At 39.7% G+C, this 23863-nt stretch overlaps 1 protein-coding gene across 1 annotated transcript in view; it reads right to left on the bottom strand.

The window, feature by feature from the left end:
• LOC310939424 (liprin-alpha-3-like) overlaps positions 1–12409 on the bottom strand; it is a gene marked incomplete at both ends in the record, with an annotated part of 30995 nt that extends 18586 nt beyond the window's left edge. The window contains 8 exons of the mRNA XM_083904177.1: positions 526–578; positions 863–955; positions 3791–3919; positions 4144–4203; positions 4313–4387; positions 6839–7003; positions 7358–7459; positions 12077–12409. Of these exons, the coding sequence (XP_083760303.1) occupies positions 526–578; positions 863–955; positions 3791–3919; positions 4144–4203; positions 4313–4387; positions 6839–7003; positions 7358–7459; positions 12077–12409 (1010 nt within the window). The remainder of the gene's footprint in view (positions 1–525; positions 579–862; positions 956–3790; positions 3920–4143; positions 4204–4312; positions 4388–6838; positions 7004–7357; positions 7460–12076) is intronic.
• Positions 12410–23863: the final 11454 nt, after the last annotated feature.

Genomic DNA, 23863 nt, shown 5'->3' with positions numbered 1-23863 from the left:
TAGCATCAAAATAATGTTGGAGACATTATGTGAAGGTTTTTTAAAGACTCTTTCTTTCAACCTGCATTGGAAACACGCTGCTTGACAATAGCTAAAACGCAAGACGGAACATTTATAGATGTTACATGTTTTGGTATTGTATGTACTAAATTGGTATTACAGATACTGTATAGTTTGATTCAAACCCCTGTCTTGATTTATGAAAGAAAACACTTAATCAAATAACAGAATTAATGCCAATAGAGGAACAGGCATTGTTTTCCTGTCTTGAGGATTTACTAAGTGATGATTAGTGGGAGATTTTTGATTAAGAGATTGTTATGGGCCTTCATGATTTTTAATGCTTGCTGTTAGTTTTTTTATGTTAATATTACATTTTTATGTATGTATAATGAACTCAGAGCGTGCATATGATTTGTATACATGAATTAAAGACAAGGAAAAAAAGAAACACTCATTCTGATATGTTCCTGGGACTCATGGATTTCGGTATATAAAGATTCCTTAAAAATACTTAAAAAATACCTGCGTTCTAATGTTGTAATCCTTTCCTCCATGTCCTCCCTTTGGCAAAGAGCCTAAAGGAAATGGAACAATATAATATTCAGTTAAATATTTAATTGAATACATGATGCAACTGTACTATGTACATTTTAGATAAGAGAAAAAAACGATGACCTGCATTTATTTAATATTTTCATGCTAAATGTTTTACAATTATACTTCCACATCTTCAACAGCAATACAGAAAATAATATTACAATAATAATACATGTATTTCTACAACATATGCTCATTGGTTTCACATATACACTGCAGCACAGGATCTTGGCAAATAAACACCAGATTGGCACAGACTGACCTCTTTCACTTCCCTTTGGAGCTTTTGATTGGCCTCCTCTGACTTCGTCACCTCCCTCCTGGCGGCCGCAAGCTGTTCCTCTATTTCTCCAACCTGATGTGAAACCATGGAGGAAACAAGATGACAACGATGTAACCTATTTGAGTGTGAATAGTCAAGGGAATAATGGATCACAAGGGACTCAAAAAGAGGTTCAATATCTGTGCCACAAGTGTGTTTGCATAAGTTTAATAATTACTCCAAAAATTATGGCAATCTATCATGATCAAAATCACAATTTAATTTGTGACAAGAGCAAATCTGTGCCTTATAGCGACCACTTTAGAGTAGGTGTCTAAATTAAGAACGTAAGATACTCAGGCAGAGTAAGGGTCATCCTGACATGGGGAGGGAGCTCTTGCAGAGAAAGCTCATGAGTATTTATGCATGTACTGGGTTCAACTGAGAGTTGATGATCCTTGAGGGAACATAATATGGTTCTAAAAGCTCAGTTATGTAGGCTGGTGCTAATCCATTAAAATATTTAAAAACAAAGAATAGAATCTTAAAATGAATCCTAAAACATGCAGGGAGCCAGTGGAGGGGGCCCAGGACAGAGGATATGTGTTCTTTTTAAAAGACGAGCAGCAGCATTTTGAACTAACCACAAAAGATTTGATCCTCGATTAAAGTCACAAATGATAAAAACTAGATTTTTGGGAACACGCAGCAGAGTGGCGGCTAGCAATGCTGTTTGGGACATGTTTGGGAAAAGGAGTGAGTGGAGGAGTCCTTTATTGAAATCTGAAGTCTCATCATTAGTATTAGTAATTCTTACACACTGGAGCCTTACAAAGCTCCACTGAAATGAGTAAAAATATTGACACAGCCAGCACTAAGATCTTGTCTCTTTCATTTCATTGCACAATGCCACATATGCGTCTTATTTGCAGTATACATAATCATGGCTTTTCAAGCAGCTGTAATACTGTGACTGGCCATCAGAGGGAGACAAGTCGACATACTGCTCATTGTCCCCCTCCTTCTTGGAAAACACTGTTGGAAATGCTCCAGGAATAAGTTGGCACTGATCAGTGCATGTAAAATGTGACAGCCAATATTTTATTATAGAAAATAGATTAGAAAACAAAATACACAGATAAAGTACAAATACGCAGCAGTATACTAATGTGGACTTAAACATAATGTAAACAGCTCTATAACCTAAAAGTGACAATTCAGTTTTTTTAGGTGCGCTTTCATAAGACACTGACACATTCAGTGACCACAAAACATAGATGCACACCATTCGTGCCATGGGATCACTTCTGTGCACTTTTTGCGCATTTGCATCAATCGCAAAAGTATACAAATTCCTGTAGCCGTATATATTGGCTTTAAGAGGAGACAGGAAGAGTGTGTTTTTCTTTTCACCACCGACATGGCTCTGTAGATACCTTTTTGTCATACAGCTCCGGGTGTGAACACAGAGAGATGATAAGCTGAATCAAGAGTCTGGCTGGCTGCTGGATACGGACGTGATGCCAGCTAACACATCAGTCAGAGAATCTCAACACTGATCAGTTTTCATGTCACTGACCATGTTTGCATGCACACAAAACCCTGTATACCAGTCAGAGTATGGATGTATTCCAGTAACGCTGAGACTCATGTAAACACATTATCCCTGTTAGCATTACCCGAATATGCCTTTATTCCGGTAATGTGAAACCCAAGTTAGATAGCTAGGTTATGCCAGTATTATCTGATGGGGAATTGGCCAAAGTAATGTCCAAGGGAAGTGGACATTGTCTTCCAGCACATAGGACAATTGTTTGCCATAGCATTTGTTGTTTTAAAATGGCACACACAGAGGATAAAAAGAGCTGCTTCTTCACCTGAAAATAGCAAGGCAAAGCATGCATGAGTAGTTTGGCTGTCATCTATACAGGAATATGATCTGGTATTGCTGATTTACCCCAGTCTGATCATAACCTGGATAGGCTCAACTGTGGGGTATTGTGTGCATGTAAATATGGTCAGGGTATGAGACAAAGTTTAGACCAAACTCGACAAAAATGCAAATGCAGCGCAAAATGTGAGTTGTATTTCTGTGCATTGTCTGTACATTGACATCCATTCAAGCTGACAATATGCATCCCAAGTGGGATTTGGCCACGGTTTCCATGGTGACCCCACTCATATTTGCCCAATATACTGAAGCCACTTAAAGGTGAAGTAAGTAGTTTATAGTGACATCTAGAGGAGAGGCTGAAATTTACAACAACAAACTGCTCCTCTGCTCACCCCCATCCCTTCCCTGAGCGCTACGGTATCCTCAGCCAGTCAAATGTTGTCCTCGTCGTCTTTCTCTGTGGTGCGGGCGTACGGTCAGGTACTGGTGTTCTTATATCCGCTGTAAAATACGTGTGGTCCTCCATTTTAGACGCATAAAAAGATCCGCTCTCAGCCTCGTCTCGGCGCTTGATTTGTTCTCTCAGGTTTTTCTATACAGGCTCCCGTAGAAACATGGCGTCGTGGCAATGCAACAGCGGCCCGTGACTATGTTATTTTACATGACTTTTTGAAACACTACGAAAATGAAACAAAAACTACTATACAGCGACTAGACAATGCAGGAGAACATAATATTTATACAAAAGTGGATTTTGGGTCATATAATCCCATAAATATTCCCTTTAATTTGCCCACTTCAAGCCCATGCCCACTTAGTACCCAGGTAGCCCTGGAAAGGGCAATCAGTGCATGGGCTTGATGGACGCATACACCAGTGGGACCACAATGGAAACCAGACAACCCCACTTGGGACCCCAATTGTCAGCCCAAATGTAACCCCATGGAGCCCACAAGGAAATACTGGCTGGGTCGCATTTAAAAAAAAATTGCTGTCACTCAGAACTTTAAGACCCAATACTGGTATTTACTCACCTGTCGGCACATGAGGGCCAGCCTCTCCCTCAGCTGGGAGAGTTCTGATCTCTGTCGCTCTATCTCGCCCTCTCTCTGTCTGTCTAGCTCACCGTCCTCCAGGCCAGTGGAGGGACCATTGGGTAGTCGCTGGAATGATGGCAACATAGAGAAAAACGAGAGTGACGAAGAAACATAATCATTTAGAATTAGAATCACTCGAGTTTTCTGCTTTACACAAATGAGCTGCAGATGAGATGAAATCACACTGACACATAATGAAAACCCATACATCTAATTTCTACAGACTTTTTGAACGCTAACACAAACACAAAAAAACAACTGGAAACAACATGCACAAAGCCCTCCCTTACATCTTTCCCGCCGTCCACCCCTTGTTGACGTCTTTTAATTTGGTCTTTTAAAGAGATTACCTGGAAAGAGTGAGACAAAATGGGCAATTAGATGATAAAATATATTTTTTTCTTAACTTCTTGATGTTCTTCACACCAAGCTTGAGGCAGAGGCACTGAGAATCATTACCTCTTGAGAAGACGTTGCCAGTTGATCCTCTAACATGGACACCCTCTCAAGGGCCACGCGGAGCCTCTCTCGCACCTGTGTGAGGAAACGGGAGGGAAGATTACTCACCATCACATAATTTGAAAGTAAAAAATAAAGTGTCAGGACTCATTTGCTCCCCACTTCCTGTTCCTGGTCTTTTGCTTCATTTTCCCACCATGTACCTGACCACACCCACTTCCTGTGTGTGTGTTTACCTTTTTTGTTCTTTGACCAAGTTTTGTATATTTTGTTTCCGGTTATTCGCCTTGCCTTTGCCTGATTTGGACTGCTTCGCTGATGATTTTGCTTGCCAATTGGATTGAAGTGTTTGGATTTTGGACTGGACGTTTGTTTTTTTGTCCTGTATATTAAAGCATATGTTAAAATTACTTGACTTTATTTATGTAACCAAGGGCCAATTCCAATTCCTATCTTAACCCTCAATCTTAACCCTCAAGCTCAACCCTTATCTTAACTGGCCCTCAAAACCAAGTGTTGATGGTTATTTTGTCACTTAGAAATGGGACACCCCTTAAATGCAGATACGTCTTCAAACTGCGGGGGGGCAGAATAACGCGAAAGCTGCGTCCAGTCTGTCAACTCCAAAAAAGAAGAAGAACACATTTACGTCACAATTATTTATTTGTTATTTTATTTCAGTCAAGTTATTAGGTTGTCAGTTAGTTATAAGATGATACTCATACAAATACCACAACCACGGACATATTCAGCTGACAGTTATTGAAAAGTAAACGATAGCAAACGATCGCGTGTGCGCACCGGCCGGCTGTTGACAAAAGATCATAAAATAAAAATAAATGTTACGCAACAATGACTTAAGTAATCCATAATATGGGGCTAAATTAAGATAATACAATGGTTTTCATAATTTTTATATCTCTATTAACAAAGAAAAGACTTAATTTGTATCGCACTCGCTTCGCTGCTTTCGACGCCATCTTTCTTATGTGAAAACACGCAATGCATTCTGGGTAGCCCTTGCTCCCAAGGGTGGTCTCAGAAAATCTCAATATTGAGGGCGATACAGCCCTTAAACTTGCCCCTCAACTTAATTTTTCTGAGAATCGGGACAGCACTTGCACTAGCGGGAGTGCGCATTTTTGAGATTGAGGGTTAAGCAAGGAATTGGAATTCACCCTAAATCTCCAGACTTTCCCAATAAGCTTTTTTTGAGTCATGCAGCTCAGCGAAGGCAAGAATTCTTACATCATGGTAGAATTTCTTCACAACAGAAGGCATTTCTGTGCAATGCAGTGACATTCGCTTATTCTGATTTTTTTTTTTCTATCAAAATTCAACAAATGTGATGACCCAAATGTTATTAAACCTCTACAAAGAACTGGGATAGGAATGCTGGATAAAATGGTGAAATGATTTACCCAATACATGTGTTAGATGAGTGTTTCCCAAATATTCTATGCAGGAACCCTCTTTTTGATAATGGCAAATTATCCTGACCCAAATCACAGTGTAAATGAACACTGATCGTCAGAATTTGAATTTGGTAAACAAATCACTTGCATGAAATCTCCTGTCCAGTTGGAGCCCCTTTTGTGCATGTTGTGAATGTTATTTATTTTGTTTACTGTCCCAAAAAATTATTCAGAAATTAAAAGTTTTTAAAAATTAAAGCTCCCATAGAGTGGTCCTGTTGCACACATATGTTAGTTATGGAGGTCTACTTACATACATTAACTTGCTTTTATGGTCAAAAACCTCCTAGTTGCTGTAAACGAGCCGATAGAAATCTGTCTTTTCTGACGCTGTGCTGAGCCTCGATATTTCAGACATAAATCTCACACCCAGAAGAAAGACTGTGTTGTGATTGGCGAGCCAGCGTAGAGTCTTCCCAACTGTCTTGTGATTGGCCAATACCCGGAAGTGACATAATCAGCACACCCGCTCTCAGAAGCGCAGCTCCCCCCTCTGGAACGGTGGATGCACTGCTCCTCATTATCAAAACATTGTTTTAACAGTGTTTAAAAATAGCTTCTTCACGACTCCCCGCCGCAGTCCCTTTTATGACTTTGACCCGGAGTCAGATCCAGAGTCAGAAGACACTGTTGCTTGTGAAACACCTCCACAACGGACGTTATTCTTCTTCTGCGGTTCAATGTACGCAACCGGATGTGCCCGGACTAGTGCCTGGAGCAGGAGGATCTACTGTTCAGGAGAACCGCTGTATACGTAACCGGACCGGGTTTTTTCAGAGATCTCGCTGAGCCCGAGATTACAATAAAACACAGCGTTCTCAGCAGTGGCTGAATTGTTTGTTTCGAAACTTCAGGGCTTTGTAAACAATGACACAGATACACACTAAAAAACAGCGTTAATTGGAACTTCCGGTCTAGGTCCGCTTTAAAAACTCTGAAGCACACTTTTCTTGGTGGAGTTAGCTTCAGAGGAGGGGGTTTAGTTACCCTTTAAGTTTGGTCTCTTTGAGCAGATGTACATGTATATATACTCAGACACTGTTTGACCCACCTTCTCATCCAGGGCCTTGTGGTGCTCAAACAGAGACTTGAGGGCCTTAAGGACCTCCACCTCACTGGAGACTCCTGCTGGGGACTGAGCCTGTCTTTTCACAACTGTCATCCTCAGACTGCGCTCGTGACGAGACACCAGACACTCCAAGTGTTCCAGCAGCAACTACAGGAGGCAGCCAGCAGAAGGAGGAGGTGACAGGTGAATGCAAAGGGATTAAGATAGAGAAACAGAGAAAAGGAAGGGGACAGGTGGAAGATAGAGAGCCAAAATAGGAATGAAGGATTTTCTCAATAAGAAGACATTGTTTGGTTAAAAAAACAATGCTGGGAGAAGGGGTGAGTTGGTGAGATAAGGAAAGGTGATAAGGACAAAAAGTGAGTCACAAAGAGGAAAAGTTGTCGAGAAAAGGGACAAGAAAATGAAAAAGTGTCAAACCCACACAACCACAATGGGTGAGGAAGACAACACAGTGAGTGTTACAGTGTTAATAAGGGAAATGGCCGCTGAACAACTTACGCGTGTGTTGTTTCTCTCTGCCTTGAGCTCGGCAATCTCCTCCTCTCTCTCCAGGAGCTGCTCACGGCAAACATTCAGCTCTTTAGTCAGCACAGCAAACTCCTGTGCACAACACAAGCTGCATTTAGGGGCAAAGGAAACCAACCATCTCACTGTTATAAAAAAAAAAATCCTGGTGGGCCAGGCTGGATTAAGGGCCGCAAGGTCCGGGTTTAAGGCTCTTGTAGACTTCTATGCAGCTGTGCGCTCGCAATATGCATGAGCCCGAGGCATATTTGTGACAAACATACAGTGACAAATAGCTCATGCTGTTCTCTCTCTCGCTCTCGTTCTGTGTGACCTTATCGTCGTCCGAGTGGAAATGCAATGGTTCGGTAATTGAGTTTGCTCCAGGTATGCACTGTGACAACAGTTGGTTAAATGATAAAAGTCAATCTGTAATGTTGCCCAAAGTGTATTGGAAATATCAACAAGCACTAAGATACACTGCCATGAAGCCCCTCAGCAGCAGCAGCGGCCTCTCACCCTGTTTGCTGCTGACAGGGAGAGTGAAGAGGATGATGAGCATCACCACAAAGCACAAGCTATGGGCCCCTAACTCTAGGGTGGACAGGTAGGATTTGAATTAAGCTTTAAAGGTAAAGTTAATAGGAATAAAACTTGACTTGATTAAAATATGATTGGGAAAAAAGCAGTTAAGAACTGTAAGACCTTCCCTTGATAATAATTAAATCCCATGGCAAGTCAAAATTTTGAGATGGTTATAATGAGAAAGTAAATCATGATTATATGACTGATTTAAATTTTATCTAATATTCTTCTAAAAATCAAGTGTGTTTTATAAGGAGTGGAAATGGGCTTTCATACATCTTAGTAACTAATTATAACAATTTTAAAATTGGACAGTGCCAGGTCCATAGTGAGCTCAGTGTATCTGTTGCTGGTGAATACACACATGGCACAGGTGAGCTGTTTACTTGCAACATGCCCAGTATTTCTATACCCACATGCCACAAGTAACCTAGTATGCTTTAAAAACCAGTATCAGCACAGTAGTATTATAATAAAGATTCTACATCCATAATTAAAAGGTCATATGAGGACAAAGATACACAGTATATGCTATAATATAATATAATCTGTATTTTATTTATATATCCTAATTGTTTCAAACGTGTTGAATAGCACATTTGAATTTTGATAAAATACAGCATAATGTTGTCGAGCAGGGGTTTTAAACACACAGCCCCCCCAATCAGTTTCATGTGGCCCATCACCCAATCCAAGTTTAAATGTCTGTTTTGATATTTATAGATTATTTTTATAGAAGATATTTATTTTGAAATTCTGCAAAAAATAGTGTTGTTGCTATATCATGATGGGATATTGTGAAATGATTAAAAGCTAATATAGCCTGCCCTTTCAGAACAGGTTTGTTTTTTATTTCTCACACAATTGGACTTCTTGTATACTTAAAACAACTATAAAAATAAAAACTTAATACTATAAAACTTGAAAAAAAATATTGTGATTGTAGATGAATTGATTTTAAAGAAAGTTAAATTTGCGTTTTTTTAATTTTTTGTCTCAAATGAAAAAGAATTGTGGCAAGAAAAATGAACACATTTTAAGAGATAAAAAAATCATAACTTTCTCTTAATAAGATATTATGTCTTACTTTAAGTATTAATTATCAGTAATTACTCCTTCAGTTTCAAGAGGTTTCTTGCAAAGTCATGCTCGAACCCTAACAAGCTAAAACCATGATTTGAAGAAATCCCAACTGCTCCTGGTTTGTGTGTTTGCTGGTGTGTATTAAATAAACTAATGTTAAATTATCTATCATGGATTGATGTGTGTGCAAATGTTGCTAATGCTAAAACTATTCTAAAGTATCAATTCTCAAAGTCAGCTGAATCAATAATTTCTGAAAATGACAGAAAATATTTGCTTATGATTTAACTTTTTTTCTCTACTTCTTGGCCTTGTTTTGAGGCTGAATGTGGCTGTAGATAGGTTTAATTATTCTAGCCAAGCACATTTTTGCTTACCCCATCAGCCGATTATTTTTCTTAAAACAAGAACATTTTTATAAATTTAGGAATATTTGGCTTATATATATTTATATACATATACATTTAAAAAAAATTGCACTTATCACAAGCAAATAAATTATTTCAGGTAAGAATAATGAATGAATAGAATAATGAGTCTTTCTTTACTTGACTATGAAGATATATATTCTGTTTTCACACATCCTTAATACACACCAGGAATGAACACAAACCAGGAGCTGTTAAAAATAGACAAATGATAGATAGAGAGAGAGATGCAGATGGTGACACAGTGGGTCCATTGGCTCCTGCATGGCCTTATGGGATTGTTTCTTGGTTGGATCAGGGTCAGCTTCTCAATCGTGTCCACTTGTCATTTCTTTTCTATCCCATCTCTATTAGTGATGGTCTCCTTTAGGTTAAACACATTTTCTGAAACTAATCAATAATGTGCTGACTTACACAAATGCCTTTGCCTTCAATTTTATGTCTTTTGATTTCTTTTTACCTGATATGAAAATAGTTTGTGTTGCACTGCTGACTTAATACGTTCCATGCTAAAATTATCCTTTCATTTTTGTGTTCTCTACCACCTACAAAGGTGCAATGTGTCACATGGTTTATTTCATTATTTAAAAACATTAGGTGGGCATTATTCATGAACATATGCACTGTGGCCTGTTGCATGAATCTTAGATAGCGGATTAAGCCGGGCTATGTCAGTTATCCTGGCTGAATTAAGCCTGAAGTCGCTGGCACGACCTGTCTGTCACAGCGGTGTTCCTGTTTTTGGACGGTGTTTTTGATGATGATGAAACCTTCAGACGGGACACTGAGTGTTTCAGACAGTCAGGAAGACTAGTTTTTTTTCCTGATTTTCAAATGAAAATATCTAAAATTCGATGATCTGGCTGGGACATTTTTTTTATTTTCAAAGCTTGATTCCACAAAAAATATTACTTTGTTGAAGTACTTAACGTTTTCAAGATTCAGTTCACCTACATATTACTTTGTCTAAAAACTTCCTTTATTAGGCACGTCATAAAAGACACTGATCACTTTCAACACAGTGATGTACCAGCTAAATACAACATTGGCACCAAGAAGCAAGCACGATCAAAAGTTCACTGCAAAATTGTATAGTTTGCTTATTTGTGTATGGGTTTTGTTGTTGTGTTTTCCTACTTGTGTATCCACAACAGTAACTGCTGTACAATCAGCTGAGTTACGACTGGTTGACACGAGTGTCCATCACAAACAAGAGCCTCATTGTTTTACTTGGCTGTTCCTTAGGCTTGAGCACCAAGTGGTTCAAAGACCCTCTTGTTATTATTGTAGTTTTTCTTCATCTTCCTCTTCTTCCAAATGAATCAAGCTTTCTGGGATTGAACACAAACTAACACAACTTTAGTACATGAAACTATACTTTCAAGCCCTATTGTTCATTCCTTTGCACTATTTTTCATAAATTTTAGTTATATTCATATATTTTTTCATCTATTTATAAATAATAAATAAATTAAAAGATGCAACTGTTTTCTCTGTGAATGTGGTAACCATCCAGCACAATTTTGTCTGTTTCAGTGTGACATATTGGAGTCAAATATTGCATTTTTTAAATCTTTAACCATCTCAAAATGAAGCAAACTACAGGCTGGGCTGTATATTTCTCATTCTCCACCTTGTTTGATTCAGAATGAAGGCCAAAGTGAACTAAGTGGCTGCTTGGGTCCATAATCACCAGGGTGAAAAAAGTAAAACATTTGAACAAATTAAAGAAATGTAGATATATTTAGATACTTTGATAGATCTAAATAGTGTTGATCATAAGTTAATCGATTTTGCACAACCGTTCCTGGTCATTATCTCACCTCTATCTTCTTCTCTCCTTGCCATTCTTTTCGCTCACATGTCCTTCACTAAACACCTTCCCTTCCCCCTCCCCTCTCTCCTGTCTCCTACCCCAACTGGTTGAGACAGAGAATATAGATTTTTTTTAACCCTAACCTGTTTATTACAGATTACAAACAGTAGATATTTTATTTTAACACACATATTTATAGTGTATTGTCTCTCTCCTGTGAGAAACTCTAACATCTCAAAAGAAATATTAACTTATATTGTGAAACACAGTGCTTAACACATTCATTAGACCACCTGTCATAAAAACAAGAAACATGAACATTATTGTTATAACAGTTATAACAAAATGTTACTTTGATTTATTTGGCAAATAACAAACTGTATTCACCTTTTTATAACCAAATGTGTCAGAATCAATCCCGACATTCAACCATTAAAACGTTGTAAATTACTATAATTTGACTTCTTAATCAAGAAACAATAATGTGCTTTACCATTTTTTTCTGTTTTTGTAAAACAGTACATTTGAAAATTCATGGTAACAATAATAATTATATTTTAGCTTTAAAAATATAATTTTGGTTGATCTTGTTAATTACGGCTTTGTCTGGTGGTCTAATACATGCGTTAAACAATGTATAACCATATCGAACAATACCAAAAAAGCATATTGATAATATAATATATTCATATTTTACATCTCACATGTAATCAGAATAAATGGAGACTGGCTCACACAATTTGACACCATGAATATGCAGATGCACAGATTGTAATAACACACATACAAACAGAGCTGTACCTGTGGCAAGGCAATAGACAGCTGCCTCTGAAGTGACTCCTTCTCATGGCCAAGTTCACGGAGGCGGAGATGAGCAGTGCCCAAGCTGTCCTGTGTCTCCCTCAGGTTCTCCAGCAGCCTCTCCCTCTCGGTCAGCATGTTGACCATCAGAGACTCCAGGTTTCCCGTGCTGCCTCCCTCATCTCCACTTCTGATCTCCCTCCCGCTGAAGCTTCCTCCTCCCATCGCACCTCCGGGGCCCCCGACTCCTGTCCCAGCAGGAGAGGCGGGGCCCCCGCCAGTTCCACTTCGCCCATCCTCAGAAATGGTGGGCATCACCTCGCACATCATCATCAGACCGCGGTGTGTTTGTCAAGTTAACAAAAGGAAATTAATTGTGTGTGCAAAATATCGGTCTATGTGATTTTTTTAACGAGTTCCTACCAAAGGTTTGATGAACAAAATATTGAATCTTTACCTCTTCAGGTTTCCATAAATATGTTTTTGGCCATGTCTACACACCTTCCTGTTTTTATGCTACTGATCCATGTCATTGATAACAATCAGACTGCCTCTCTGGTCCTCTGTTATGCAGGAAATATGTACATGGGCGCCTTTGAGTGGATGGCTAGGATTGTCTGGAGGTGAGGAAGGGAAGGGGTGATGGGGCAGGAAGGGCTGAAGGAGGGTTGACGCTCCAACACTGAGTTCACGAGGCAGAGCTCCTCACAACACCGCGGGGAAGAGCTGAAAAAGAAAGCAGGCACTGCATGAGACCCCCCAATGAGCTCCACTGAGATTATAGCAAATGAGAAAATACACTACAAGCAGGAGTTTGAGACAACCCAGACTAATTTTTATAGAAATGTGACAGCAATGCTGATGGATGAGTTGCAATTTGCATTTTTTTTTGGTGCATACAAATGTGAAGCATCATATTTACTAATGCTTCTGGATTTTAACTTACAGTGTGAATGACAAAGTGAATGCTGCATGTAAAAGCTGAACTAGATGGAATTAACTTTTGCGCACAAACTTCAGGACATTACAGCTGATTGTGCATTATAATGCTGACACCATTATGACGACACCATTTTTGTCCAATTAGTCAGAAGTGAAGAAGCGCCTTGGATGAGAGGTGAAACGTCTTAACTTAATTTAGCAAGTCCAGCCTCCTACAGCTAACTAAAGAAGATAAACTGAAAAACACATACTATCATAACATAGGTCCATCCATCCATTATCTACCGCTTTATCCTCCACCAGAGGGTCGCGGGGGTGCTGTGCCTATCTCAGCTGACATTGGGCGATAGGTGGGGTACACCCTGGACAGTATGCCAGTCCATCACAGGGTCACATATAGAGACAAAAAGCCATTCACTCACACCTACGGTCAATTTAGAGTGACCAATTCACCTAATCCCCATATCACATTTTTTTGGACTGTGGGAGAAAGCCAGAGAACCCGGAGAAGACCCACGCACATACGGGGAGAACATGCAAACTCCTTGCAGAAAGACCCTTATTCGGAAGTTGTTCCAAACGGGCCTCGAACCCAGGAACCCGGGTCTTCTTGCTGCAAAGGCAAGAGTGCTAACCACAACACCAACTGTGGGCGTAACAAAGGTGCTGCTCATAAAGTGGATGAGGAGAGAATTGAAAAGAGGAAAAGAGAGAAAAGAGGAATTGTGGTGAAAAATTGGAGGAGGAGCAAAACTTGGGGCACACTTCTATTTGAGGGTGTTTTCTAGGCAAATTAACTTGCTGCACACGCCGAAAATAGACCAGACACTGGGACGGAACCCAGGGGATCACAAGTCGTTGCTCCACGATGTGAAGCTTCAGTGTGGTGCCTGTGGACAGCACGATTGATTAACATGAGCACAGGATGGAAGCAGGCTGTGCTCCTTGGTGCTTTGTGGGCCCAAAACTGTGTAAAAGTAAAAAAGATAGTGGAAAAGTGATGTATACTGAGTGTATGTGTATGGGCAGTGCTCCTTGCTTTAATGTTTCGGAAACATTGGCAAGCGCGCTCCACTATGTTTTCAATTGGGAACGCAGTCACTGATTTAAACGCAAAGGTTGCTGGTGTACATTTTTTACATATACATCATACAAATATTGATAACTAGTACTTTCGATGGAATTATTAAACCTGCTGCTGACCATACCATTATGTGGGATGTGAAAACATCAAACCAACATAGTGAGAAATTGAGAATTCTGCCAATTTTTATAAGTACCTGTCCTGTTACTGCACACCACAATAGAAAACATCTTGACAGTTCAAATAAACGACTAAGACAAAACTTAGCAGTAAAATATTGAAAGACCAGGAAACTGTTCGAAGTCCTACAGTGGAAAGGGAAAGGGGGTACAATGACATCAAAAGATAACATAAAACAAAATTTGAAAACTAGACCTGTGATTATCAACCAGAGCACTCTGCTGAATTGATCATATCTGACAGAGCTACGAGGACGTCAATGGGGCAAGTTAAAGTGGAAATAAACAAAAATAAAAAGACAATTCTCACATCTGTATTTCTATGGAATCAAGGAAGCTAATGGTAAAGTAGAAACTGGATTCATGACAGACATAGAGGTGGAACTGGACCCACACAAAGACATGTTACCTGAACAACAACAAAAAGCTGACCTTACAAAGACTGCAAACAATTGTAAGCTGAAAATATTTTAGATTAAACACTGGGAGTCATAAAATGTCATGCTGCTGCTCAAACCACTGTAAAAGTGTTAAATCACCTGCAATGGCTGGTAAAAAACAGTAACTGAGGGTTAGGGTTATGATCAGTGGTCACTATTGATCCCACCAGATGACCAACAGATGATCCATTCTAGACAAAAGGCCACAACATCATTTCTCTGCGTCTCTTAGCAGAGCTGTTGAAACCCCCCTTCTCTTAACACGTTCATTGGCAACGCAGCGATGGAAAACATATGGGGAAGTACTTCTGAAGCTGGTTGAGCCAACCAGTCGAGGAACTGTGAAAACAATTCACCTGCAGCACAGTCTTGATGACAAATTATTAAGCTCATGATTTATAACAGCAATAAATCAATCAAATGCCACTGAAAAAGTGGCGGAGTTTAAGAAAATTCCAGCTGTCAGAAGTCATCAGTGGAATAGATTAAAACTTTGAAAAAGGCACTCCAAGATTGACATTGAATACACAGGTTTGACAGTGTTAATAGAGAGCAAACCTCCACAAACTCTAACAAAGAAGTGGCTATAGTCTATGCCAGTGACGGTGAAGGAATTCTGTGGCACCAAATATTTCCCAGATATTTCAAACATTACCCAGAGGCAGAGAGAGCATATGAGCAACTCAATCAACTGAAAGATGAGGAACCAAACAGAAAAGAAACCAGGATTGACACCAGATTTATCAGAACATTCATATAGGGTGTAGTCGGAGTAGTCACTTCCGAGTTCTGAAGCTAACAGAGGCTGCAATGTGAAATAATTGGGCTACCTTTGTTAAAATCAACATTGCAAAGAGGAGCATTTGCCTGACCACCTGTATCATCTGTGTCCCAATGCTGAGTTTAAAAAAAGCAGTGTGGGTCAGAAAAAGATCAGATTTGGTCAAGAGAAAGACAAAGAAGAAGAGATACACTGTACACAGCTGAATTCAATTCAAAAGGTGGATTTTGTCGAGTCCTTGGTGCCATTCAATTGGAAAGTTACAGCTACAAGCTGTGGGCACACGGTTGGTGTAGTGGTCAGCACTCTTGCCTTTTGAGCAAGAAGACCCTGGTTCAAGTCCTGGTTGGAACAAGGGCGGTGCACACTGCATGGTGTTTGCATGTTCTCCCCGTGTGTGGGTTTTCTCTGGGTTCTCCAGCTTCCACCCTAAGTCCGAAAAACATACAATATGATTAGGTAAATTTAAATTGGACACTCTGTGCCTTGACCGTGAGAATGAATGGTTGCTTGTCTCTATAGCTGGCCCTGTGATGGACTGGCAAACTGTCCAGGGTGTACCCCGCCGATCGCCCTATATCAGCTGAAATTGGCACAGCAACCCCCCACAGATAAAGTGGTAGAATGGAGGGATGGATATTGAAACTGCACACAAATTGCCAAGATGTGTTGTGTGTTCTTTGTACACAAAACTTTGTTAATGCAATCATTCAGGGAAATATAAAATACATTGAGAACATGAACCTTGACCCTTTGAGACAGGAGTTGTCATCCTGTTCAGGCTTTGGGATTAGATGGACCATGACTATCTTTTTTTGGATTGAGCTGTGGCAAGAATCTTCTTATGGAGCCCCCCTTGGGTCAGGGTGAGACATTAAACATCTGTGCAGATGTTTGGTATGGATTCAGACAATCAACATTATTATAGTATCATGTGCTTCTCTCTTCTTCCTCCAACAGCACTAAAGGGACTGCATTGGCCTTTATATTTTTAAGTGGTTTGGACTAATTTAGTGCCCAATACAGGCTTCATTGCATTAATGAGGCTAGGCAACCTCAGCAACAGCGAAAAAAGTCTCTGCCAGTGGTCTTATAATTATTATAAGGACATTACTGGAGAGTGGAGACCAGATGCAGCTCTGCATTAGCTCTTCATGCTGGTGAGCAGGCCAGAGCACTTGGCATCCACACTGTTTTCTGACAAAAAACAACATACTTCCTGCTCTGCTGATGGATAATCACTGTCATCAACTACATTTACTTTAAGTACAGTTAGCATTTTCTTCTTCTGCATCATACAGATCAGAGTAGTAATATATTTGAATAAGGCTGTATGCAAAATGGGATATCTGAAATTAAATGAGGTGACAGCCTGATATCATAGAGGCAAGAAGGTCAAACAGTCAAATTAAAGACACATGAATAGGGTCATCTAAAGGTCTGCACAATACAAACGCGGCTTCTGGCTTCTGATTGGAAGTGTTGTGAGACACTGGAAAGGGTTATCCCACAGACACTTTCAGTTTCAGTTTCAGTGAGCAAACAGTTTAGATCAGATAGAGCTGTTAGAATTCAAGAAATGCTAAGAATATTTTGATAATTTAACCTTGGTCCACTGGTATCCAAGGTTTGTGTTGCTTTGATAACTACTGACTATGTGCAAAACAAACTTGACCAATCTTAACCAAGTAGATCTGATGGGTTCTTGTATAGTCCAGAGAATTCAAACTAAACTTGTGACTTTGTTGGACCTAGAATAACGCTATTACCAGCAGCTCTTCATTAGTACAGCAGGCATTTCAAAGGCTGTCTAACAGTGAGACCAAGTAGCATTCATATTCTTATGATGTCATGGACTAAAGAAGTTGTAGATTTGAGGTTTTGTTAAATGGTCAAAATAAAATTTCTGAAGCCAGTCCTTAGCTCAGGTGGCACACGGTACAATTAGCTATAGCCCCTTTTCCACTAGAGTGGCACGACTCACCTCCCCTCGACGTGATACAGTTATTTTGGGTTTCCATTAGCAATAGTACCTGGAACCTGGTACTTTTTTTTAGTACCTGCTCTGGCGAGGTTGCAAGTGAGCTGAGGCGAGACTATGCATGCTGTCCACAGACTGCCGATCACTGATTGGTCAGAGGGCCGTCACAGGAAGTCATGAGTGTGACGTTCGACATACGAATCAAGCCGAACAATGCCGAACTATAGATCGGTTAAAAGGACTTAAGAATCCTAAAAACATTGGTTTATCTCCAACAATTACCAAGAAAATGTCTAAAATCTCACAATTTCACAGAGGAGACTGGTGTATTTAGCGACAACACTGCTGAAAGCAGCAATAGTGACTGGTGAACCGCATCACAACCCCTGCCGCTTTCGGTCCAGTGACTGTTACAGACGGCGTCTGTGTTAAGGTCATGGAGGAAATACCGAACAACTCTATTTAATGAACTAATTCTAATGATTCAGTTACACTGAAAACAACTACTTTACAAGTTACCAGTCACAAGTCTGTGTGTGTCCCGTGTAAAACAAAGTCAGGCAGTTTCATGCAGCCGTGCAGTGATGACTCTACCCACATTGAGGAGGTACTATTTTGTTATGGAAACCCAACCAAACCGCATAGAGTCGAGCTGTGCCAAGGCAAGGCAAATCAAGGCGAGCTGGGACCATGCAGTGGAGACACGGCATATGACAACAGTGTATTATTTTATTATATTCAAGCTATGAATATGTGTCACAACCTTAAACGACCACATTTCAACTATGACTTCACAAACTGCAAGAACACTATTTGCATGCAAACATTTTGTATTGATGATATTCTCAGTTTTTATCTCCATCCCTTTCTATCCATATGGGAACATTGGAGCTGAGCAAACATCATGTCAGAGATGTCATATTTGTGGCCCATGACCTCCTCTACCTTGTAAACACAGCACAAGTGACCAAGGCAGCAGACTGACAGCTGACAAATAGAATATAGACATAGAATATAACATTTAGTATGCTTGTTGGCTATTGTCATATAAACTGAGCAATACTTTCCATTAAAGTAATACATTAGCGTATACGAATCACAATTTTAAATTAAAATAATGTTTTAATTGATTAAAAAAATAATGTAAATTGTTTTTGTGTTTTAATTTCAGTTGCCCATATATTAGTTACTTATTTTGTTATTCCATTTCATTTTCCGTTATGAATACTAGTGAAGTGCCCGTGCAAAACCTGTTTTTGTCTGTGCGATGGCAAGATGCTAGTCTGTCTTCCACTTGTTGTCTGTAGCTGGTTGTGCTTTGCATGTGTGGGATTCTGAAACGTCCTTAAATTCGGGACCATTATAGCTCGTTTAAATTTGAGACTTCAGAATTCAGAATTGTCATTTTCTTCAAAGTCTCAAGACTGTCCAAAGTAGGCTGGGCTATTCGAAGTGTCCGTTTATTGCACCTCATGTTTTACATAGTGAATAGCCACTGCATACCTGTGTTTGTTGGCATGTTGCAAAATCCAATGAGTCATTGTAATGCAAGCAAACCGCATTTAGCAAAATGACTGACTAATTTTACACCACACCGCATTCAGGGAGTCTTTATTGTTGAGGTCAGACATAACAATCACCCACACATTTTGTACTTGATTAACTTTTTACCCGCGGATTCAATTCTGCAAAAAGGCACGCTTATCCTCTCAGGTAGTCCATGGTGCTGTGTGAGTTAGAGGGGGAGTAGTAGAGCGGCAAAAGCCAATATGTGCTTCTTTTACCGATATACTTAACAATATCTTTTGCATTACTTATCCAAACAACATCAAACTTGGCACTGCACTCGTGACTGTAGCAAGACACCAAGTTTGAATCGATCTCCGACCATCAGTTCGAGATAATATGAAGATATTTATATATATATATATATTATGTATATATATATATATATATATATACATACATATATACAGTGGTATGCAAAAGTTTGGGCATCCCTGTACATTTTCATGATTTTCCTTTATAAATCATTGGTTGTTTGGATAAGAAATTTCAGCTAAATAAATCATATAGGAGATAAACACAGTGATATTTGAGAATTAAAAGTTTATATGATTTACGGAAAGTGTGCATTGACCACAATCACAAGACAATCGCAAGACTGTTATGAAAGGTCTCGTTGGCTGGCCAATCACAACACAGTCCGTCTTCAGTCATGTATTTAAGTAGACCGCCATATAACTCACATATATGTGCAAAAGGACCACTCTATGTGAGCTTTAAACAAAATTAGGCATGTGCATAAGTTTAGGCACCACAAAAGAGAAAAATTGTGCATCCTCCTTGAAATAACAGCCTCTAAACGCTTCCTTTAGCTTCAAATTAGAGTCTGGATTCTGGCGGTAGGTATTTTGGATCATTCTTCTTTACAACACATCTCCAGTTCAGTCAGGTTTGATGGTTTCCGAGCATGGACAGCCCACTTTATATCACACCACACATTTTCAATAATATTCAGGTCTGGGGACTGAGATGGTCATTCCAGAACGTTGTATTTGTTCCACTGCATGAATGCTAATTTTGTTTAAATAATTCTTGCACACTTTCTGTAATGCTCAAACTTTTGCATACCACTGTATATGAATAGCACACACACACACACACACACACACACACACACAGACAGATAGATGTTCCTGCAATTTATGCTTTTTTACTGTTGTTCTATGTCAGGGGTGTCAAACTCAAATACAGAGTGGGCCAAAATTTTAAACTGAACAAAGCCGCGGGCCAAGGTTGAACAAATTAACCTTTTAATAGGGACCCAAACAAGTTTTGCATTGAATATTGAACAAGCAAGGCTTATATAACTTTATAGTGACATGCAAAATCGAGTTTCAAATAATAATAATAATAATTAAAAAATATCAATGGCATATCAAATAAAATTTAAATAAAAATTGAATGCACCTTAAATACAGGATAAGCGGTAGATAATGGATGGATAAAAATGTAATGCCTCTTTTCTATTTGCAGCCTTCTGAGGTAAATATCAAAATAAACTTTTTCCACAGGCTAATAATAAATTTGAAAATAAAATAACAATAATGAATGAATCAAACATTCAAGCCTTGAAGTAGCAAGAGAAAGTGCATGAATAAAACGTTAATTATTGCTCAGTTTGCTACACTGATTTGCTTTAACACTGAATATGGAACAAGCAACGCTTATATAACTTAATAGTGCAAAATCAACTTTCAAAAAACAAACGAAAAAACATCAATGGCATATTAAATAAAATTTTAATAAAACATTGAATGCCTCTTTTCTATTTACAGCCTTCTGAGGTAAATATCAACATTAACTTTTTCCACAAGCTAATACAATTGAAAATAAAATAACAATGAATACAAAACAACAGCAGAGCATTATGGGATTTGTAGTATTAGTGGTGAATGCGGTGTTACAGCGGCGGTGATGCTGTATAATACCGGCCGGCCAGCTCTAATGTTAATTTGATATTGCCTCAAGGGCCAAATGAAATTCCACGGCGGGCCAAATTTGGCCCGCGGGCCAGAGTTTGACACCCATGTTCTATGTCATCAATAAGAAACTTTTTTTTTTTTTAAACTAATTTACTAATTCTAGTTTTGTGGAATATATTGTTATTGCATTATCATGATGTGATATGCAACACTAAACAGTTGTTTTTATTTATTTAAAAACAGTGACACTTTTTTTTGGACATAATCGACCTCCTCATGAGCAAACTGGACGCTCATTGGCCCTGGGTCATTTGAGTTTGAGACAGTGGCAATATGTCATTTTCTGACCACTTCTAACTAAGGCTGAATTATTTTGAATAACTATCAAATTGTGATTATTTTGACGGGAATTGCGATTGCATTATGATTCGGGATATGCGAGGGAATTATGTTTTTTTTTTTACTCATTTTCATTTGAAAACATATTTAAAAGGATTTCTGTCTGCTATTTGTGCAGATCTGTCAGAAACAAACATGTTATCTTCAGTCTGTAGAGTAAGATTTGTATAGATCAATATGTTAGGTCCAGTTTCCATTTGTCACTTTACATCCTCCCCCTGGACCATTTTTAAAAAACATATTTTTATTTTAAACAGTCATTCACTTTACTGTGTTATTTTCCTTCCCAAGCTGTTCTTACTCCAACTTACTCCTACAAACATGTATGTACACATAGCTGGATAGAGCGATGGAGTCAGTGTTAGAATTATACTGTGACATTTAGGGGAGCCCTATTTTCAAATGGTAACGCTATACTAAACATGTTATATGCACACAAACACACACACGGAAGTGTGTGGCACTATGGTCAGAGTACTACAAAAAAGTGTGTGTGGGTAAGGGTAAGGGTTAGGGTAAGGGTAAGGGGTAGGGTCCTATGTTCCCCGGGTCCTTTTGGGTGAAAGCGGGGAACATAGGACCCTTTTTTAGAGAAAGGGTCCTATGTTCCCCCGCTTTGTATGTGACCGGGGAACATACGACCCGGGAAACATAGGACCCGAGGAACATAGATACGGTCCCATTTGAGTGCAGCACCATCACTCATGGGTGGAAACAGCAGGAATAGCATTAAGTTTGTTTGCGGAGACATTGACAAACATTCAGAAATTGGTACAGACATATGTTGATATCTTTTACTATCATTCTGTAATTTATTTCAGGAACCTCATAGAACAGAAAATCAAATTCTGTCACCTGAGCCACAACAATCGAGCTCCCCTAATGCATGCTTTCAGGGGAGCTTGTTTCACCATGATTCTAACAATGGATATAGTTGTTGTTGTTATTCCTTTTTTTTTTTTTTTTTTTTTTTAAACTGTCTCTTTGTTTGCCTCACTTAAACAGTGAGATATCTGTGGCTCCTCACATCAACATCACAGACAGCAATCTGCTTTAAATTGTGTTCAAAATGGTTGATTTTTGCTCAGACTGCAACAGTCTTTTCGATGCATTGAATGAAATACAATACTGTGCATGCAATAGTTGCAAATGTTGCAAAGTATACATGGGTTTGGTGGAGGATCCTGGTATTTAACAAAGTTAAAAACATGGGTCTGCCAAGAGTGAACTTCTACTGTTAATAAAATGGGCAAATAAAGAATATTGTGTGTGAGAGAGAGAGAGAGAGAGAGAGAGAGAGAGAGAGAGAGAGAGAGAGAGAGGCTGGGTTTCGCAGGTTCCCACATTGTGAACACAAAAGTCTGTGGCGTCAATTTTTTTTATTAAGCTACCCGCGATATCACGGTCTCAACGAAACACAGCGGGCACGCGGACTGCCTTCACGCCATCTGAATAAAAATCATAGCATACAGCGACGAATCATGAGCGCCCCTTCTTGTACTGCCCCCCCCCCTTGGGAAAGAAACACATCATTGGAATCGATCGGCTGCGGCTGGTTAGAACCGAAGCCTCCTCACACTGCATGTACCGAGAAAACGCTGAGGGGATACGAGTCGACTGGTGGTCTGCACGGGCTCGCTCACCACCTCCATTTCTGCTGCAAGCGCGGAGGAAAAGATCAACCCATGCCAGTGCCAGACGCGCGCGTGCGCACGCGCATATCTACATTCTTATAGTAACAAAAAAAAACTGGGATAGTAGTGGTGTATTGGGATGATCTCTGTAATGAGTGACCAATGGAGAGAAAAACAAGAGGGAGGGCATATCATTATGCTCCCCCGTCCTGACACTGTGGAGCGAGCATCAAGTCAGGAGGATGCGTACCACTTAAATAAACAAATAGAAAAATAAATAATCCACATTCTCAGTAACGGGGGCCTCCCTCCCTCCAGACGGCTCTAATAAGTCCACCACTACAGGCCCGGAAGCAGCAGAACCCTGGAGAGCAGGAGGTTTGACAACAGCTCCCTGCGGCAAAATAAAAGAGGGGACTCACAGCTTCAGCCATGACTGAATACAGAGGCAACGCTACAGAACAGGCTAATGCACACTTACATCTTATCACACACACACACACACACACACACACACACACACACACACACACACACACACACACACACACGCCCGCCGCGCGCGCACTCTCTCGTAAATCATATATCATATCTGTGGGCTTTCGCAAACGCGGGAGCGAGCGAGCGAGCGAGCAAGCGCCCTAGATAAATCGTGCTGTGTGCGCTGCTGCTGCTGCCAACACACCTGTCAGTGCACGAGAACACACACACACACACGCCCTCGTTATCACACGCGTACATGCACGTGCGTGTGCAATTAGCCTGTATTTACACCAGTGCATGCACGTAATGCATGTAACCCCCCCCTCCCCAGACACACACACACACACACACACACACACACATACACACACCCCGC

Source organism: Microchirus variegatus, assembly GCF_963457635.1.
Source record: "Microchirus variegatus genome assembly, chromosome: 17".
NCBI lineage: Eukaryota > Metazoa > Chordata > Actinopteri > Pleuronectiformes > Soleidae > Microchirus > Microchirus variegatus.
The sequence above is the reverse complement of the archived record's forward strand: the minus strand, read 5'-3'. Positions and strand labels throughout refer to the sequence as shown.